The following is a 21,754-nucleotide window of genomic DNA, read 5'->3' as shown; positions in this document are numbered from 1 at the left end:
GTCCATAGTTCTTGCGGTATATTTTTAGCTATAATGAATTATCTTATCAGTTCAGAACAACACTATAAGTTCAAATTCAAGGTGTTCTAAGGATTATCTTTTTAGCTAGCTTATCATTTGTTTTAAAACAAGTGTTTGCATGGAATATCCTGAACAATAACATCAATATACACTTATGGCTATGAAACACAGAAAATCATCATCCTCACTCTCTCCCTCACCTTCCATGGATATGGCAAGAAAGCACGCAAAGAAGAGAGAGAAAGAGTTGTGCCAATGCAAGAGAGTTTGAAAAGACTCGTGTTAGAGAAGTTAAAGGAAGAGAGGATTCAACTTCCTCAACCACCCTTCACACGGCTCTCTCCTTTCCCTTTTCTTTCTTGATATTCAAATTTTGAAATGAGAGTACAATATTGGCTAAGGTCTTTGACCTTCCATTTTGCACCTAACAAATGAACTACCCTACAATTTTTGAGATACACACGCACATATTGGACATGGCAGTTTATATTTTGCGGACTCGCAAAATATGCCAAGCCAAATTTCATCACATTTTACAATGAAAAGATCAATTTTATGAACGCTTGTATCCTATAAGTTGAAGGTTTGCCGATGTAATCGATAAAATGTGTCAAATTGCACAAAAAATTGGGTGTCATCATGACACTATGTACTGTATATTGATCTCTACTCCATTATAAACGTTTGGTAGCTATGAGCAAGTACACTGCAAATTACATGCAAAGTGAATAGTTCAGAGAGAGAGAGAGAGAGAGAGAGAGAGAGAGGATATGTTGCAGTAATTATGGAAAGAGATGTCAAAAGGGATAGGGAGCTAGAGTAGGAAAGTTGATGTTGCTGCACATAAGAAAGATATATACCTAGATGAATCCAGGATATACCCAGATTCACCCTTGAAGGAAAGTGCAAGGTATAGACTCATGGTAGTCACCCACGAGACAATATAACCATAAGAAAGAGGTTATGTAACTTGAAAGAGAGATGCAAGCTTTGGAAGACAGAGAAAGTGGACTAAAGAACCTTGATAAGGAAGGAGATGTTGGAGCTATGGAGAAAGAGGTTACAAATCTAAAAAGTGGAGGTGGCATATCTAAAAAGAGATGTTGGAGCTATAGAGAAAGAGGCTGCACATATGAAAGGAGATGTTGGAGCTATGGAGAAAGAGGTTGCAGATCTGGAAGGAGATGTTGTAGCTATGGAGGAAGACGTTGCAGATCTAGAAGGAGATGTTACAGAGCTAAAATGATGTGTAGTAGATTACTTTACAAAAAGGTACCCTAGCCTGATAATAGGAGTTAGCGATGTCAAGGCAATTTAGAGAGAGAGAGAGAGAGAGAGTGGGGATAAAGATTGCAGACCTTCACTTTTCAACATTTGAGGGGAGAAAAAGAGAGCTTGGGACACTTTTGAAGGGGGAGAAAGAAGAAGAGGAGGAGTTGCTCTTTGCCTTGAGCGTTTCAAAGCGCTCGTGATTCTTCAAGAGGCTATCGCATGCATTTTACTCCACATACCATCCGGTGGGGCATTTTGAAATGCAACCAGTCCCCATGCCAAAAAAGGACATTGCATATTGAAATGCAACCAAAAACGCCAGTCAATTCACCGGCACTTTCCTTCTCCACGAGCTCCTCTTCTTCGACGCGTGCAACTTCTCCAAGTATCAAAGATCCAAATGCTCTGATACCATGTCAAAGTCGACGATGCGGAAGCGTAGAGGGGGAGAATACACGAGAGAGAGAGAGAGAGAGAGAAATGAATTGATACATACTACAACGGAGGCTAGTGGCCCTTATATAGCCACCTCAGTAAATTGCCCTACCCAAACTTTGACAAAAAAGTGAAATAAATACCTAAAAGCCAAAATAAATATTTGGAACACATTGGGCAGTTCACTTGAGATGCCAGAACTTTGACAGAAGGCTCTATTTCCCACAAACTGCTTGATTCACCTAGCTTTACACTCGTCTGCATTCCTGAAGAAAATCTTGGAGAGTCAACCTCCTTCACTCTAAACAATACCGAATAGACTACACAGGAAGCTTCAAATAACCACTAAGTATAAAATTTACCAACCCATGATCGCTAGCCAATGGTGGGTCCTCATCGACATGCCCGATAGACACGTCGGGAGGGTTTTGTTCTGATTGGGTGCGTTAATGCGCTGCATGAATTGTGTACAAGGCATGTATGTTCACAAGTTAAAAATGAAGGGGATGTGCAGACCTCTCTCATCGTAGGTCATGCTAGTTGAGGTCTAGATCTCTCCATAATCTTCATCATCAAATGCTTCATATCTGTTTCCATTCGCAGTTTCATAATTTCGTACTCACGGTGGGATCTCTCCAAAGCTTGCAGCTCTTCCAGACGCTTTCTTCGCTGCTGCTCTGCTGCATCAAGCCTCAATTTAGCAAATTTGAGGCTGTAATCTTCCTCCATTTCCTTTGTTTTTAAGAATATGATGCGCTGAAGGTTGATTGCATCCTCACGGGCCGCATCTGCCCGTGCTTGGTACATGAGAACATCTGTTAGTTTTGCTCCAATTATGCTGTGCAAGCCCTGAGAACCATCAACTTTACCATCTGTCTTTTTCACATTTTCTGCTCTCTCCGTCTCTCTTCCCTCCAATCCCTTGTTGTCCTCCACAAAGTTGCTCAATTTCCTGGCAACTAAGGAACCCATTGTTGCAAAAGCTTTGTTTGCACCTTCCACGTTGTTTTCTATTCCACTTGATTGCATTATGTTGGGAGCAACAGGGCTATATTGAGTACGATCCTCTGTAAACAAAAAAGAGCTTCAATCTCTCTCTCTCTCTCTCTCTCTCTCTCTCTCTCTCTCTATATATATATATATATATATATATATATATATATACACACACACACACACACACACACACACACACACACACACACACACACACACACACACACACACACACACACACACACACACACACACACACACACACACACACACACACACACACACACACATATGGATTTAGTATGGGCAGACTACCCCCTTTCCAGTACAGCTTTCTACAGAGAGCATTTTCTCCAGCTCACAGAGGATGGATATGTGATCAGACCTGCCTATATGGGCACTCATTCATCCCATAAGATACGATGCGCTATTGGTCAGATGCGCACATCATCACATCAGCTAAAAACTGAGACTGGCAGATTTAGGAGAGTACCAGCAGAAGCCAGGATTTGCCAGTTGTGTCATATAGAGCCAGAGACAGAGTTACATATGTCATTGTCCGGTATACTATGAGATCAAGGCCGCTTTCATTGTCTATTCAGAGAGGGCTTTGGACCAGTGGCTAGAGTCGTGAGATATTAGGATCAGGGTTGTTTTTGCTCGAGCTGCGCAGACATAGGGAGAGTCTCTTGAGGAGATTAGACAATGGGAGACATTCACAGAGGGATCACTGACTTCTTTAGAGCAGAGATCGGTAGTCAAATGAGCCAGCTTCACAGCAAACTTCAGACTCCACCTACACTAGATGTATATTGACTAACCGAGACATTGAGCTTGGGAGAGCTAGACACCCACCTCTACAAGGGCCCACAACGACATCAACGGAGGCTCCATCAAAGACGTCCAGTACGACTATTTACAGAGGCGGACATTAAAATTTGATGATGCTCTTTGACGACCGATACAGTACATCCTCGCACAGTGCCCAATGAAGGACATTTACACTGATGTTCATTTTAGCTTTTATTTTACTTCGTTTTATTTTTGTACCCAGATGGTCTCCACGTCATTTTGGCCTTTTGAAGACGTTTAGTATAACATTTGATTTCACCATCCATCTCTGCAACTAAGGAGAAGGGAGACGACCAACCTTCGGTGCTGAAGGAGCTCGAGGACATGAAGGATCAGATGAAAGCTCTACGGGAAGGAGATGAACAGAAATCGAAAACGGCATCTTCATGGGCGGAACGTCTTGTTAAGACACAAGAAAAGGTTGATGAAGCAGAGAAATGGATTGAGGATACGAAGAAAGGGAAGGCCTAGATGCCTGAGACCACACCTACTTCCACCATTATTAATATGACCATTGAGGAAGAGCAGAAAAGGAAGACTCGGGCTCTGCATGTGCGGGTCACAGGAGTCAAAGACAAAGAGAATGTAGATGAAGAAGTGAGGGAACTGTTACAACGCATGGGCATCACAGAGCCTACTCACACAAGTGCATGGAGAGTGGGCAAGAAAGGAATCAATGAGAAGGGAAACGTAAAGGATAGGGCACTTATTCTCCGCTTCCCAAATATAGAAATAAGGAAAGAATTTCTAAAGAAGAGGCCAACTCTTAAGAAAACCGGTATTTTCCTGGGAGATGACCTTACATTGGCACAAGTGGCACACATGCAAGAGTTGATGCCAGAGATCAGGGCAGCAAGAGAAAAGGGGAAAATCGCCTTTTACAGAGGAGGGAAAGTAGTGGTTCTAGAAAAGTGCTCTCATCATGACGGTGCGAGACCTATGGGGCGACGCTCCGGATAGCGGAATGGAACTGTAATGGATCATATAGGCTAGATGTAGGTGCCTTTGAAGACAGCTTTAGGGACAGAGACATAGTTTTCTACTCAGAGACACACCAGATACCGGGACAGCTTATGCCACATGTGAAGGGGTATTTGTGGGAAACAGCTGGTCGACCAGATAAGAGATCTCTACGAGGTAGCCGGGGTTCAAGAGGAGTAGCAGTCTTATTTAAAGAGGAGCTGAAACCACTACTACAAATTATCAGGAAAAATGAACAAGCAAGGTATATGTGGGTGAGAATGAGAGCCGAGACAGGTAGATTTCTATATATCACTATATGCTACTTCCCTCCAAGTACATCAGTCTACTCCTCACCTAAAGGACAATCCCCTTTCTCCATATTGAATAATGACATATGGGAGTTCTCTAGAGATGGAGACATCGTTCTCTTAGGAGACTTTAATGCCAGAATGGACAACTCTCAAGCAGTATTCTATGATACTTCTGAGGAAATGCTCAGAGAAGTGGGTTTATCACAGGAGGGGCTTACTAGAAACTCACAGGATAAAGAACACACTGAATATGGGAGACATCTCATGGAGATGGCAACTACACATGGTTTGGCCATACTTAATGGTCTAGAGAATTTCCCTTTATCTGGGGGATTCACATGCTTCCCGCACAGGCATGGGGCCAGTACAGTGGATTATGTCATGACTTCACCAAGCTCTATTTCTAGTATCGAGGACTTTAAGGTGGGACCCAGACCGGTTGGGATTGCAGTGGATCATGCTCTCTTGACCTTATCAATCTCCTTCCAATACAATGCCTCTCAAGTACAAAGGAAGAAGACGCACACAAGATATACTTTCACACCAGAGACTGATTCAGTCTATGTGGAACAGATCTATAATAGGATGTGGGCAGTCGAGCTAGTATATACTGTAGAGGAGATTACTTCTCAGCTAACAGAGATACTACATGGAGCAGCACAAGAGACATACCCACATACTCAGCCTGATCAGAAGAGAGGATCTGGGAACATGCCTCAAAACAGTTGGTACGACGAGGAATGCAGAGAGACAAGAACCAAGGTCCAGAAAGAGCTTACACTTGGGATCATCACATATAAACAGTCTCGGATTGCTCTTCGGCGTATAGTACGTCGCAAGAAAAGGGCATTTTTAGTCAAACTGGAGAAGGATTTATATCAGCTCTTCTTGAGTCAGGACTCACATGAGGCCTGGCGTTTATTTCACGAGCACTCATCGCCTCCGACAATTACTTCTCTTGAGATTTGGGGTCAATATGTAACATCATTATATATGGTATCTGGACAACCTCCATTACCAGATACGCTAGAGCCATGCCCTGCTACTAGTACTTTCTTTACTACGGAAATGGTGGAAAAAGCCATCGATAAGATGAAGACAAGAAAAGCATATGATCATGAGGGTCTCGTAGCACAACATCTGATCCATGCAAGGGATCTACTTTCAGAACTCCTTGCTCGTCTGTTTAATCGGGTCATGTGTGAAGGATTACCTGAATCTTGGAAATTATCTACTATCGTACCTATTTTCAAGTATTTTCAAGTCAGGGGATCCTATGATACCCGGGAACTACCGTACCATTATGGTGGGTCACACATTGACCCGACTGTACGCATCCATTCTGGAACAAAAATTGAGTAGATGGGCAGAGAATGAGGGCATAAGGGCAACAGGACAAGCTGGATTCAAGAGGGGTTATTCCACTCTAGATCATATTCTTACGCTCAAAGCCATTATTGAGGAAGGAAGAGCAAGCGGGAGAAGGATGTATTGTTGCTTTGTGGATTTTCGGAAAGCTTTTGATACAGTACCAAGGGCCAGATTGATGCGCAGAATGCAAGAGTTAGGAGTCCCCAAAGAGATTATCTGGGGGATCATGGCCTTATATGGGTCAATAACTGGTTATGTACGTACTCCAGAAGGGGATTCCGACATTGTTCATTCCACCGTTGGAGTAAAGCAGGGATGCCCACTGTCCCCTACTTTATTTGGTATGTATAAAGATGAGGTATCAGATTACATTGATAGAGAGGGTGACAGAGGTGCTCAACTTGCAGGGTCATGGATCCCTTTGTTGTTGTATGCAGATGATATTGTATTGATAGCAGAATCACTAGATGGAATGCAGAGGCAGTTAGATGAATTACATAAATTCGCAGAGGACAGCGGACTGTCGGTGAATTTGGGTAAAACCAAAGTTATGGTGTTTAACACCACACCGCAGTGGGTTAGGAGATCGGCACCTACATTTGCATATGGCCAGGATACAGTAGAGTACACAGATGCATACACATACCTTTGTGTGGTATTTATAGGACCGAAGTTTACTCTTAAAAAAGCAGCGGAGGCTAGATTGTCCAGAGCCTCTGCGGCCTTGGGAGGGTTGGAGAGGATGTGTTCACAAGTGCAGTTTCAGGAACCACGAACAAAACTTTGGCTCTTTGATACTGTGGTGGCTTCGGCTATGCTTTATGGGGTCCAAATTTGGGGACCATCTGTGGATCGGGATAATTGGAAGTCAATGGAGAGACCGTTGGTATCTATGATTTCCCAAATGATTAGAGCCAAGGCCTCCGTACCACACGCGATTATCCGAGCGGAACTAGCTGCCCCTCTGATAGAAATTGAAGCTCTTATCAGATCAGTGTCCTTTATACATGGTCTGTGGGATACAAATAATTGCCGATATACTAGATTGGCCCTCGAATCCTCTCCATAGTTAGCAATGAAAGGAGATACATCATGCTGGTATGCGCAACTCTCTTCGTGGTTTCAGAGACACGGGTTCAGTATGGAAAGATTACCCCCCTTCCAATACTCTTTTGAGGCTCCATCACTGGCAATCACACGAACGGAGATTAATAAAATCATCCGCCAGGATCTTATACAGTTGGACACTAAGAGGACATGGGTAGACCCTACACAAGAATTGGGCACGAAGATGACTTTCTACAGCTATCTGAAGATGGCTGTGATTCGCCCGAACTACATGGATACCCACCTGTCTCATGGTTTGAGATGTGCTATTGGTCAGATTCGTACATCCTCACACCAACTGGAAATTGAATTTGGCAAATTTAGGGGAATCCCACCTGAGAGCAGAATTTGCAAGTTATGCGGAATGGAGCCGGAGACAGAATTACACTACATATGCCATTGCACCGTTACTATGAGATACGTGGGCGTTTCCATTGCCTATTTAAAGAAGGCTTTGGACCTCTAGATAGAGTCATGCAATACCAAGATCAAAGGTGCCTAGGCCTGTACCTACTGGAACTACATCGGCACAGGGATAATCTAATGAGAAGACAAAGAGCACTACAACCTCAGAGGCAGATCACAGATTTCTTCGGATCGAGAGAAGCAGGAATGGAAGGAGAAGCAAGAGGCCAGCAGCGAGCACAAAGGAATACCCACATTCATACCAAAGGCACCCTCATTGACAGGGCGGCTGAGCTTAGGAAAACGAGACGACCACGACCGAGATGCAGAAGCACACTTCACCGGAGGAGACTACAACAAAGGATTAGAAGCATTCTAGCCAGACACCCAGAATGCTCCTAAGAAGTTTATCTAATAATTTGTATTTAGTTTTTCGCATTTATTTTCACAATCTCACACTTTTCAGACATTGTACCAGATTCACCACTTTTGTATCAGTTTGGTCTCATAGGTCACTCTGGCTTTTTGAAGACATTTAATATAACATTTCATTTCATTTCTCTCTCTCTCTCTCTCTCTCTCTCTCTCTCTCTCTCTCTCTCTCTCTCTCTCTCTCTCTCTCTCTCTCCACACACACACACACTTGGCTGAGTTTCTGCGGACCCTCATCCGCTCAACCCATCTTCACCCTCCCAAATCTCATCTATCTTCCACACATCAGCCATGAGTTCCTTTTCACACACTACTCACACCGAACACAAAGCACATCCCCCCCCCCCCCCGGCGGGGACTATGCCATAGGCCCACTAGTAAGATGATGAGTACAAAGGGCTTTACCGTGCCCTCACAACAGGAGGCCAGACAGCAGCTGATGACTCTCACACACCACAAGCAGCAAGCTTTTGAGGAGGCGGAGGAACTTGAGCTTTACCACCTATTCGTGAGCATTGATAGTGTGACAACATTGCGGACTCTTAGAGAGCCTTGCCCGACCACACCCATTAAGGACCCACAAGCACAGTATGAATCATGATTATGAGAGGTTGTATGAGGTCTCTAGGCAACCTCCAATCCCAAAGCCACTCAAGCCACGACCTACCATCTCCATTTCTTAACCACAGAAAAAAAAACACGAGTCATACACCGACTACAACACCGCAGACATGTTGACCACACAAGACTACCGAGTGAGCACCTTATTTACATAGCCGACACCATAGCCCCATTGATTGCACGCATCTTCAACAAGGTTATGGCGGAGGGCTTCCCGGAGAAGTGGACTAGACACGCTATTGTGCCTATCCACAAGTCTGGTGACACCCTAGACCCAAGGAATTACAGGATAAACCCAAATTCACCCTTACAAGAAAGTGCAAGGTATAGACCCATGGTAGTCACCCACAAGACAATATAACCATCAACTCCATCATGCATAGTGTTGAAAAAGACCACGACATCCCCACTAATGTCGTCAGTGCCGGTGTAGAACTAGATATAAACATATGCTCCCAAACACAACACACGCACACACACATGAGCATACATCAACGCAAAGTTCAACGTACTGAGTTTCTGTCATGACTTCAAAGATCAAGGGTAGACTCAGCCATATTGAAACCTAGCACTAAAAGAAGCATTATCGAAAAAATTAGCACAAAAATGAGGAGTTGATAGGGCATCCACACCACAAAAGATAGAAAGAATTAGCAAGGAGAGTACGATGCCTCGGCGGGGGGCTTAGCAAACCCTATTACTAGCACCATTGATGTGAAGCAAGGATGCCCACTCCTTCCCGATCCTCTTTGGGATCTACATTGATGAGATCTCAAATAGCATACTGCGAGCTGATGGCAAGGGCTTGAAGGTACCCTAGTACCTATCATGCTTTATGCTGCCGACATTGTTTTGATCTCTAAATGACAGAGAGCTTGCAATGACACCTAGAGGCTCTTGAAGAATTTAGTACACAAGGAGGGAGACAATGAACATTGGGAAAACCAAGGTCATGATCTTTCATACTTCCAGGGTAGTCAGGACTTATGTATACTTGGGAGTCACCTTTGCTAGCCCACCCACGCGCTTTACCATGGCAAAGAAAGCTACAGATAAGCTCACCAGATATGCATTTTTGGCCATGCTAGAGAGGAGATGTCATCAGGCACACTTTCACGAGCCCTTCCCACCCTACCACAGGTCATGGAGTCTAGAGATCAGCGCCAGTTTGGCCGGAGATACGTAGACATATACATAGTTGGCACCTGTGGCGGCACTAGAGGATGGCAAGTAACAACTTGCACACTTCTTCCAAAGGACCACCGCCCTACTGTCACCCATCAAATAGACACAAAGAGGGGTTACCCTATAGAAAACTAAGACCGTTAGAGCTAGGAGACACTCCTGAGCTCTTAGATACACAGCTCCAAGAGTCCATCGCATGCAGATCCAGGAGATCCACACTTGCCACCACCAGCAGCCCAGGAGACATTTGCTCCGATGTTGGCAGACCCAGCCACAATCATACGTGCAACCCTTACACCACACCCACCCATGTACGAGATTTTACACCCCCACTTCCGTGCCCCCACCATATACCCCACCCACACCCCCCTGCCCCCCCCCAAAAAAAAACACCATGTAACTTGGATCTTGGCCCCCCATGGATAACCCCCTCCCCTTACCACCAGGACCACAATTTGTTACCTTGTACTTTTGTCCTTTCACGATCGATGGAGGTGTTAAAGTTATGGCATCTCAAGTGACCTGCCCAATGTGATCCCAATATTTATTTTGCCTTTAGGTATTTATTTCACTTATTTGTCAAAGTCTGGATAGGGCAATTATTGAGGTGGGTATAAATGTAACCCATTGCCCATTGAATTATGTATCCATTATTCATTGCCAAGGTTGGTTGGTTTAGGACTCTCTCTCTCTCTCTCTCTCTCTCTCTCTCTCTCTCTCTCTCTCTCTCTCTCTCTCTCTCTCTCATATGCATTCTCCCCTTCGCTTCCGCATTGTCGACTTTGACATGGTATCAGAGCCTTGGTAGATCCATTAGCACCAGTTAAGAAGACGAGGGGAGAGCCCTCACCCTTGCCAGCGACGCTATCCTCCTCATCACCTTCTGCACCTAGCATTGGCCATGCTAGAGAGGGGACGTCATCAAGCACAGTTTCACGAGCCCCGCCCACCCTACCACAGATCATGGAATCTAGAGATCAGCGCCAGTTTGGTTGGAGATACATAGACATAGACATTGTTGGCGCCTGTAGCGGCATTAGAGGATGGCAGGTAATCACAACTTGCACACTTCTTCCAGAGGACCACTGCCCTACTGCCACCCATCACATAGACACAGATAGGGGTCACCCTATAGAAAACTAACACGATTAGAGCTAGGAAACACCCTTGAGCTCCTAGATAGACAGCTCCAAGACTCCATTGCATGCAGATCGAGGAGATCTACACTTGCCACCACCAGCGGCACAAGAGAGATTTGCTCTGATGTTGGCAGACCCAGCCGCAATCATACGTGCAGCCCATACACCACACCCACCCAGGTACCAGATCTTACACCCCCACTACCGTGCCCCCACCATATATACCCCCCCCCTTCTTTGGCGCCGATGGCGACGGACATCCCCACCTTTCTTGACCTAGCATTTAAAAACACCGTTTGCTACTAATTGGTGGGAGGCAAAGGCGTTGCAAAAGATTGAAAATCGATCCTCTTGGTGCTCTGGAAGGAGAGGTCTTCAAACCCCTTAAGTTTGTGGAGCAGCTTGGGAGTTTTGTTGTGACCACCCCTTGGAGTGCGAGAAGGAACCCAAAATGTCCAGATCTTGCAAATTCAATATGGCCCCAGCCAACGACAAACTGAACGACAATAAGTACGCTCATTGAAAGTTGATTATGCAACTCTGATCCACGCGGAAAGGCTTATGGGACATAGTCGACGGCTCCGAGCCCCGTTTTACGAGCAATCCCAACAAGTAGTACACTCGCCTTCAAGATGACAAGTATCAAAAATCGTGTGTCTATGGGGATGCGGGTAATGCGAAGGCAATGTTGGCCATTGTGGAATCTCTTACGAAGGAAATTTCTCCAACCATTCAGACTTTGAAGACTGCAAATAATATGTGTTTCAAGCTCGTTGGAATGTTTGATCGAGATTCTATGATGCGAGCAGTCACCCTTCTTAGACAGTTATTTGCCATCAACTTTCCACCCGGAAGTTCCATGGAATCACTTCTTATGAAGGCTAAGGTTATCATTATGTCCCACTCACAGGAGAGGGGATCCGGTCTAAGAAACCGTCAGGATGGGCGTCTGGTGTCCGGGCGGATATATTGTAAACCTGGCTAGTATGGCCGGCCCCTAATATAAAAGGGAGGCCAAGGCCTCATTTGTAGTTATCGACCCCCACTGACAAAGTGCCAGTGGTTAGCCCGTGAGGTTAGGAGTGCGCGAGGTCACCTCGAGAAGGTGAGGCCGAGTAGTATGGGACGCTCGGTCTTATAGGTGCACGCCTATGTCCTCAGACGCTAGCCCCAGCACGGCGGTGCTACTAGATGGTGACTATGGTCGGGTGTTTTGTCAAACGTGTGTCTATAGGTGGTCCGTGTAGCCGTGAGATCCTCTCCACGTGTTTGTTTCATGGTATCAGAGCGGGCTTGTGGCGGCATGAAGAACCACGTGCAGTTCGAGTCGGATAACCCCAATTTCGCTTGATTTTTTAATGACTACTTGCTAAAATTGTTTGTTTTTCTTCTCATAAGCATGTTTGCAAGTGAAAATTGACGTTCTTTTGCAGATTTTTTATTTTAAAAACAGCAATTTAACAGGTGGGAATGCTGGAAATTGAAAGCTTTCTGATGATGTCACGTGCACATCTAACCCTATGTGTACGTGGACAAGCTACTTCATGACATGGGTTCAGTTCAGTTCCATTAGGAAGTGTTCTAGCACTTTTGTGAGTTTGTTCGCAGACCGTGCATGTCCAGGCACTTAAGGTAGATGCATATCCTCTGGTTGCACACAGCATGATCATCAGATTACAGTCAGAGCCCATCAGGAGCATTTTTATAGTGCATAAACCTATTTTCCCTATTTTAGCCAATTTTCACTTATTATTTTTAAGTGACTTTTGTTTGGAAATTGGGTAGGGCAAATTCACTAAGCCATTACATAAGAAAACTAGCGCTAGCACTTTCTGGCAGAAGAGGCAGCAGGAACCAAGGTTCAACAGGCACCTTCTCAAAAAGACCACAAAGACACCTAGCGTTTTTTGCAACAACACCCCTAGCGTTTTCTGCATCAACAGTTAGCGTTTTCAGCAAGAACCAGGCTGGCGTTTTGCACAGCAGATCAGCCCAGCAGCAACAAGACAACAGATCCATAGCGTTTTTGCATCAGAGCCAAATTCAGCCCTAGCGTTTTTACATCAGCCTGGCCTCTCAGCGTTTTGCAGATTCATCGCGATGGAACCACCACAAGCACCAGCGTTTCCAGTTTTCAGCATTTAGACGCAGCAGAACAAGTCCCAAACCTCGCAGATCTCACCTTCCTGCAGCAGATTCTCGACGCACGGTCAGATCCAGCGTAGTTTGCACCCTGGAAAACGCAGATTTCAGCATCTGCGTTTTCAACGTGTCGACGTTGCATCGTCGCCATTACCATCATTACCGACATAGAGTCAGAATTCAGCAGATAAAGATTTGCAGATTTCAGCCCTTAGCGTTTCCAGATTTCAGTCCGCCATCTCGTCGTCGTGGACATCGTCGGCAAGTCCAAAGCATTGTAAAGATTTGTGCAATCAATAGTAGACCACTCTCACCATAGAGAGTGGGGCCTTCGGAGGAGGGTTTGACAACATTCTGGTGTCGTATTCTTCTCTCTCTATCTCTCAGTCTCAGCACCTTCATTCACAGTGTTTATCCACTTGTTTGTGATCACTTGCACTCTCTCATTAAAGGAACGGAAGGCTCTCCCTTACGTAAGTAAAAGGAACCTTGAGCACAGTTCGGAGCACTCATCTTGAGCAAAGTTCAACATTCACTTCCATTGCACCTTACATTGGTATCAGAGCTTTGGCAGTGTTCTGTATCACTCAAGGAAAGAATCGTGTTTTTGAAGAGTGACAGGAAACCCAAGAAAGAAGGGCTTGTCTAGTCTCCCCTTGTTTCTCTTTTCACTCATTGAGAGCGGAACGTGCACTTAGCGGCCAGCTAATCCACGTGAGGTGGGAAAAAGCAACTTTGGTGTGAGCGCAAGGCCGCCAAGGGGTGCGCCCGCGGGAAAGAGAAGAGCTCGGGTGAAGAGAAGATCCTTCTCTTACACAGATTGCAAGCGAAAGAAGAACCTCAAGACCCTCACAAGACCCTCACAAGACCCTCAAGAACCTCAAGAACTCAAGAACTCAAGAACTCAAGAACCAAGACCCACAAGAACCCAAGTTCCTCGTGAATTTACGAACCCAAGACTTCAGTGGATGGTCATCACCCGAAGCGGAATGGATACTTTGCATAAAGGTGATGAGCATGGAGGTGGCGAAGAAGAATTTTCCCCACCAAGAGGTTTTTCCGACCCTCCCCTTTCCCCATCTACGCCAAGGATTGCACTAACTCCTATGGAGGCTTTCGACAAGATAATGATGGACATGAAGTTAGAACGCGAAGCAAGAAAAGTAGAAAGAAAGGCAGAACACAAAGAAAGAATGGCAGCCATAGCGCGTGAGCGCGAGCAAGCACGCTTGGCAGCCAAAGAAATATGAGCAGAAATGGATCGCGAGCACCAAGAAAGAAAAGCAAAATTGGCTCACGAGCGCGAAGAAAGACGACACGCACTTCGCGGCCGAAGATAGAAGGGTAGCCTTCGAGCGTGAGCGTGAGCAAGCGTGCTTGGTAGCCGAACAGAGAAACCGACACATGGAAGAGTTGTTGCGACTCTTTTCTAATGTGCATGCACAGATTGAACAGAATCAAGAAAAGGAGTCTCTCTCAATCTCTTCTTTTCCAAAGCATGACACACATGATTTGCATAATAATGATAAGCATGAAGGTTTGCATAATCAAGATGTGAATATTCACAAGCATGATGATTTGCAGGAAAAAGATGTGATTGTTCACAAGGATGATGATTTAGTTGATACTTTGTCTAGTGAAGCTAACCTCATTGCAGATTTGATAGATCACGAAGAACCGACCTTGGCTATCCAGTCAAGGTCCAAAGAACCCCCTCAAGAAGTTTCTATCCCTCATGAAGAACCGATCTTGGCTCTCGAGCCTAGGTCCAAAGAACCCCCACGTTCGAATGATTAGTCAGCACGCATTGCTCGAGTGTTTCATTCGTGAAACTTTCCTGTATTTTAATCACCGTCCTTATGTGATCCCTTTTCACAAGCATGCCATATTGTACGATGAGCACGATTCACTCATTAAGCATGCCATATTGTACGATGAGCACAGATGTATGCGGACTACTCATGAAAAGATGACATGTTGGCATTCAAGGAATTCACATTCCATGTCTCTTCCTTGCCATGACACAGTATCCGAAAGAGCACAAGAAGGATTGAGCATCAAGCGTAGGCATTTCCATTGTGATTTGCCACAATTGATAGATTTAGATCAAAAAGACAAGTTTTGATTCCATTGTTTGCGTGTGTTTAATGAACGGTTTGGCACTCCGTCACTTTGTTCACTTGCATTGCATGCACAGTTTGTTCGAAGGAATGGTATTTTTACAGTCACTTCACATGGAATGGGTACGTTCACGTTTTTGTGTTGGAAGTGGTTCAGGGATTTTCATCCTGTGAGATTCTTCAAGAAGGTAGAAGACAAAGTTAAAGCATTGAAGGAGCCACAGAAGACTGTCGCTTTCGGCGCGGCCCAAAGAAGCAAGCGTTGCAGCCCTTTATGAAGTTCAAGTATCGCATGACCCATGCATCAGAGTGGGCCGGCGAAGAGTCCCTCCTAGGATTCCAAACGCTGTTGGCGATCTCCCTCGATATTGTGGTCCATTCTTGATCACAAAGAAACTTGGCCAAGTTGCCTATAAGTTGGCTCTTCCTTCGGCCACCATAAAAAAAAAAAGGCAAAGCCGGCATTGTTGTGCCTATCGAGGAAAATATATGGCAAGATATGCAAATTGAGTATATTCCTCAAGAACCATAGCTTGTTCTAGATCATCATACCCGTCATTTGCGCCATAAAGCTTATGATGAGTACTTAATTAAATGGAAGGGTCAACCTGAAAGGTTTGCTACTTGGGGATCAATTAAAGCTTTGAAAGCTCAGTATCCCCACTTCATTGATGAGGACATCAATGGTTCTTAAGGGGGGAAGTATGTTATGTCCCACTCATAGGAGAGGGAATCCGGTCTAAGACAGTCGGGATGGGCATCCGGTGTCCATGCGGACGTAGTGTAAACCCGGCCAGTATGGCCGGCCACTATTACAAAGGGAGGCCAAGGCCACATTTGTAGTTATCGACCTCCACTGGCAGTGCGAGTGGTTAGCTCGTGAGCCTAGGAGTGCGCGAGGTCACCTCGAGGAGATTAGGCAGGGTGGTATGTGTCACAAGACAGGCACCACGTGCCAATAGAAAAGAACAGACTGAACAGACTTTTAGCACTTCAATAACAACTAAACTGAGAGAAAGACGACACGCGACATCGAGTGGCGGAATTCTACCCCAGAGAGTATTGACCCCAAACCTTGGCGCCCCTTGCGGTATTTCTTTATATTGCATCATTAAAGTACAAGCCGGTACTCCATCCTGTCACAAAGTAATGACGTGGCTGCCCGCTATACACACACCCCCTCTGCAGGAAAAACCCTAACCCTAACTGCAAAAATCAGAAATTTGCTGATGTGGAGAGCTAACACATGGCAGCTGTACGGACCCCCGCGAATTGCGGCGAGATTTCTGGCAGAAGGACAGAACAGCGGCAGATTTTTGGCATTGCTTTTATGCTTTATTTTCTACGCTGGAGGATGTGCTTTTTCTACGCAATAGAGAGAGAAAAAGAGAGGGGAACTCTTCTGCTTTATCCAAGAGCTTGAGAGAGAAAGTGGAACTACTTTATTTTACAAGCTTTCTATTTTCAGCTTTTAGCTTTTGGGGCTCTGCTTTTGGCAACCCTTGTACTTTAAATAGGCGGGCTTACCTCTCACAACTCATAGCATCTGGACGCAGAGTCTGAGTATGAGCGCCTGCCAGCACTCTTGTACTTTGAACTCAGATTAATACAAAAAGAAATACCGGAAGGGGCGCCAGTCTTTGGGGCCAATACCTCTAGGCATGGAACTCCGCCGGGCCAGTGTTGAATCAATTGTAAACTGTGAACTGTATTTTGAAGTGGTTATTTGTGCTGTCGTGGTAGATTCTTGACTTGGAGTATCCAAGTCTGTTACAGTGGTATCAGAGCACAGCCAATTTCTCTTCTATGGGAAATTTGATCCCAATTCTTTTTTCTGCGGCACCTATGGCTTCAGGCAAGGAACAGTCGACTCCCCCTACATCCGGAGATGCGGGAAGGGATCACAACGAAATTTCAGGCAAGGAGTATGGCCCGCCTCGGCCTACTTCGACAGAGCGTCGAGAGATGGAGTGTCAACGATTGATCGACGGTGCAACAAAGATGATGCTCAATTTTACCAAGGACCCGAAAATGGCAAAATATATGAGCAAGACCTCTTTAGAGGAGGTGCACACGCAGTGGCAGAAAACCACAATACCACCCCCAAAACCCGCTCTCAAGAAACCTCCTACTCCCAAGAAGTATACAGAGAAAGAATTAGAAGAGGTGGTGGATGCACGAATTGCTCAGCTTTTTGACGCGCAAAACAAAGCTGAAAAGCATGGCAAAAAGCAGAAGAAAGGCACTGACTTCCCGGGCTATTTGGGTCGTCAATTGACATTTGAAAAGGCAAAGAAACAGAAGAAGCGTGTTCGATTCAAAGGAGTACCCAGTTCTTCTTCTTCTCCTTCTTTTCTGAAAGTTCTTCTAGCTCATCTGACTCGAGCAAATAAGACCGACAAGGCAAAAAGCGAAGCAAGAAGCAACGCTTCGGAAAGGGCAAGAAAAAGACAAAGAAGTCTAAATCTCGCCCCGTGAGTGACAGTTTTACAGAGGACTCGTCTACAGACAGTTCAAACTCTGACGACAGCAACTTTTATGCAAAGAAGAAGAATTTTTACAAAGCCAACCAGTATGACTTTTTGGAAGACAAAAGCAAGAAGGTCCGAGAGTTTAAAGAAGGTAGACAGTCAATTAAATTTGGCACGTTTTCGAGATATAGAGATGCTTCGAAGGGATTGTCTTTTGTACAGCAGTTTGACATCGCTTGGGAGGACGTTACTCAGAGCACTCTAAGATTCGAAGAGCTGCCTAGGGGAATGCTCGAGTTTGGTGGTCCACGCTTCTTTTAAGCAAGACTGCGCCAGTTAAATGACTGAAATTCAAGAGGCTTTTTATTTCTTCATGGTTGACTCAAGAGCATAAACGTGATATACGAACTGCTTGGAACCATCTTCGGATGACCAAGAAAGATACAGTGGACGCTTATTGAGATAGATTCTGGAGCTCTTTTCTACTCACCTCTTCATTTAAGAAGATCTCGTCCAAGGAGCAGATTGAACGGTTTACCTTGGGTCTTCCTACAGAGATCCGAGATCACTGCTTGCAACAGAAGTCAACTTCTATTCAGAAGTTGATGAGTCATGTGAAACGGGGTTTTGCCATTCACTCTGGCAGTCTAACTTACCCCACCAATGAGATCATGACACAAAGAGCTGAACAGACTTCGGCAAATGACATTAGAAAGAGAAAGAGCAACTCAGAAAAGAAAGATGCACGACCCAAGCTTACTCCTCAGGAGCGGGCTCGCTTCATCAGGGAGGGGAAGTGCTTTGGATGCGAGGAAACTGGACATATTTCCGCGAAGTGTCCTAAAAAGGCACCAAAAGAACAGAATGACAAGGACGACGAAAGGCCTGAGAATTAGAGAGCAGCTGAGGAACGTGGAAGAAAAGGCAAGATGAAAACAGGATTGGTTCCAGATTGCATGGGTACCGATCCCAGCATGATGGACGAGAGTACAAAACTTTGCCGAGCTTGGGGCAAAGTGAAAGACCAAGAAGCCCTGATCTTCTTTGATGGAGGAGCGAAGGCCAACTTCATTTCACCGGAATTGACGGCGCGGCTCGAGATCACTCCCGATCGGATGGGACCACTTGCGGAGGTTGTTCTAGCGGCACCCGGCAGGGATGTAGCCATTACACCTGTCATTGGCAAACTTCAGTTGCATTGTCAGGGGTATTTGGGGCATGAGTACTATTACATAATGCCTTTGGAAGGTTGTGATGTCCTCTTGGGAATTCCCTGGTACCACAAGAACAACGCCGTGGTCGGCTCTCGGGCGAGGAAAGCGACATTGACTACAGAAAAGGGCAAAACAACTGTACTTGATATTAAACTTAAGGGTGAGTCTGTCCCTATTGTATCGGCTTCGACCATTTCAAAGTTAATGAAATCCAGTCTGTTTGTTTACACGATCTTTATGAAAGAGTTGAGTGATGAGGATAGGACAAATATGTCTAAACTTGATAAAGAATGCCAAGATTTTCTCCACTCTCATGTTGATTGCTTCTCAGAGGGCCTGCCAGACGAGTTACCACCTGCTCGTCCTGAAGATCATACTATTGATCTGATACCCGGAAGCACACCACCGAACCGGCCACCTTACCGTGTGAGCCAAGCATAGAACGAAGAGATTCTGAACCAAGTGAAAGACCTCTTGGAAAAGGGTCTTGCCCAGCCTAGTACTTCACCATATTGCTCTCCAGTGTTGTTGGTTTTGAAGAAAGACGGATCTTGGAGAATGTGCATCGATTATAGAGCTCTCAACAAAATCACCATCAAGAACAAATTTCCGATTCCTACGATCGATGATATACTTGACAGATTACGGGAATCCTCGTGTTTTAGCAGGATTGATTTGAAGAGTGGATATCATCAAATCAGAATCGCGTCGGGAGACGTCTATAAGACAGTCTTTCGGACGACTTTTGGGTTATTTGAGTTTTTAGTGATGCCTTTTGGCTTAACCAATGCTCTTGCGACATTTACCCGGATGATGGACAGGATTTTTTGAGAGTACGGGCTATTTGCTGGCACTTTCTTTGACGATATCATTGTTTTCTCCAAGAATGAGGCAGAACATAGAGATCATCTACTTCACGTCTTTCAGGCATTACGAGATCACAAGTTACAGATATATGCTACCTGAGATACACTTTTTGGGACACATTGTGTCAGTAGCAGGAGTGCAAATGGATCTGGCCAAGATAGAGACTATCTGAGATTGGCCCGATTTGAAGAATGTCCATGAAGTTAGAAGCTTCTTGGGACTGTGTTCGTACTACAGGCGGTTCATTCGAAAGTTTGCAAAGGTTGCTTTCACTTTGCATATCTTGACACAGAAAGGAATCCCTTTCTTGTGGGGACCTACACAGGTGACTGCCTTTCAAACTTTGAAAGAGACATTGACTACGGGACCAGTTTTGACTTTGCCACACTTGCAGAAGTCATTTGAAGTATATTGTGATGCTTGTGGTCGTAGTCTGGGTGCGGTCTTAATGCAAGAAGGCCATGTCATTGCTTACGAGAGCCGACTGTTCTCAAGGCCGGAAATGACGGCACATATTTGTAAGAAAGAGCTTTTGGCGGTTATCCATGCACTTACTCAGTGGCGGCATTACCTACTCGGAGCAGATTTTACTATCTTCACAGACCATCAGAGTTTACGCTATTACTTGTCACAGAAGCAACTATCGGAATTGCAGATGCGGTGGGCGAACATCTTGTCACAGTTTCACTTCCAGATTGTCCATGTTCAGGGACAGAAGAATGTGGTGGCAGATGCTTTGTCTCGGAAGCCGTTGGTTCTGGCTATTTCCGCGATACATCATAGGAGCTTTGAGGATATGGTCGACTAGTATGCCACCGATTCGGATTTTGCAGACGTTTTCACACGGATGCGGGATGGGGAAACAGTAGCGGGATATTCCATTCGGGGTGGCTACTTGATGAGGAAAACCATGTTGTGCATTACACAACCGTTGAGGGAAAAGGTTATGACTGAATGCCACAGTCCACCTTTTACGGGTCACCACGGCATTGCTACCACCATGAAAGTGGTAGAGAAATACTTCTTTTGGCCGAGACTCAAGAAGGATGTGGACAAGTTTGTGCGCAGTTGCTTGGTATGCCAGAAGGTCAAGTTTGACAGGCATAAAGCACAGGGATTGTTACAGCGTTTGCCCATACCCACCCGCCCCTGGGAAAGGATTGCAATGGATTCCAATTTTGATCTCCCGAAAACACAGAGTGGTCACGATGGTATCTGGACTGTTATTGACAGATTTAGCAAGCAAGCTCATTTCATTCCAGTGAAGAAAACAGTCAAGCATGATCACTTAGCGAGACTGTTTGTGGCCTAGATTTTCTGATTACATGGCATGCCTGAGGCGATTGTCTCCGAAGGGACCCCAGATTTACGAGTTTGTTTTGGAAGGCAATTTGGGAGAACATTGGCACGCGGTTGCAATTCTCGTTATCTTTCCACCCGCAGACTGACAGGCAATCTGAGATTGCCAATTCAATGGTTTTAGATTTATTGAAGTCTTATATCTCGGATCAGAAGACTCAATGGGAAAAGTATCTACCTTTGGTGATGCGAAGGTTCCACCCTTCCTGAGCACGAAAGATAAGATTTTTGATACACGCGCGACTTAGATACGGCTTTTGCCAAAGTCCGCGAGGCTTTGCAAAAATCATAAAAATGACAGAAAAAGGTAGCGGTATCGCCATCGTCGCGATTTGAAATTGAAGGAGGATGATTGGGTGCTCTTACATTTTGAGAAGACGCGCCTGAGAAAGAAAAAGGGAAAGGAAAGGCTTTTTCCAAAGATTAGTATGAGATACTATGGACCTTTCCAGATCTTTGAAAAGATCAATG

At 45.2% G+C, this 21,754-nt stretch overlaps 1 protein-coding gene across 1 annotated transcript in view; it reads right to left on the bottom strand.

Moving 5' to 3' along the window:
* Positions 1-2,009: 2,009 nt before the first annotated feature.
* Positions 2,010-21,754, bottom strand: part of LOC147425263 (uncharacterized) — a 28,504-nt gene continuing 8,759 nt past the window's right edge. Inside the window, exon 2 of the mRNA XM_086500806.1 lies at positions 2,010-2,795. Coding sequence (XP_086356932.1) covers positions 2,260-2,795 — 536 coding nt within the window. The 3' untranslated portion in view covers positions 2,010-2,259. The remainder of the gene's footprint in view (positions 2,796-21,754) is intronic.

Source organism: Adiantum capillus-veneris, chromosome 25, assembly GCF_014529385.1.
Source record: "Adiantum capillus-veneris isolate H3 chromosome 25, ASM1452938v2, whole genome shotgun sequence".
In the NCBI taxonomy this organism is placed as follows: Eukaryota; Viridiplantae; Streptophyta; class Polypodiopsida; order Polypodiales; family Pteridaceae; genus Adiantum; species Adiantum capillus-veneris.
Note: the sequence above shows the minus strand (reverse complement) of the source record. Positions and strands in the feature narration are given on the sequence as shown.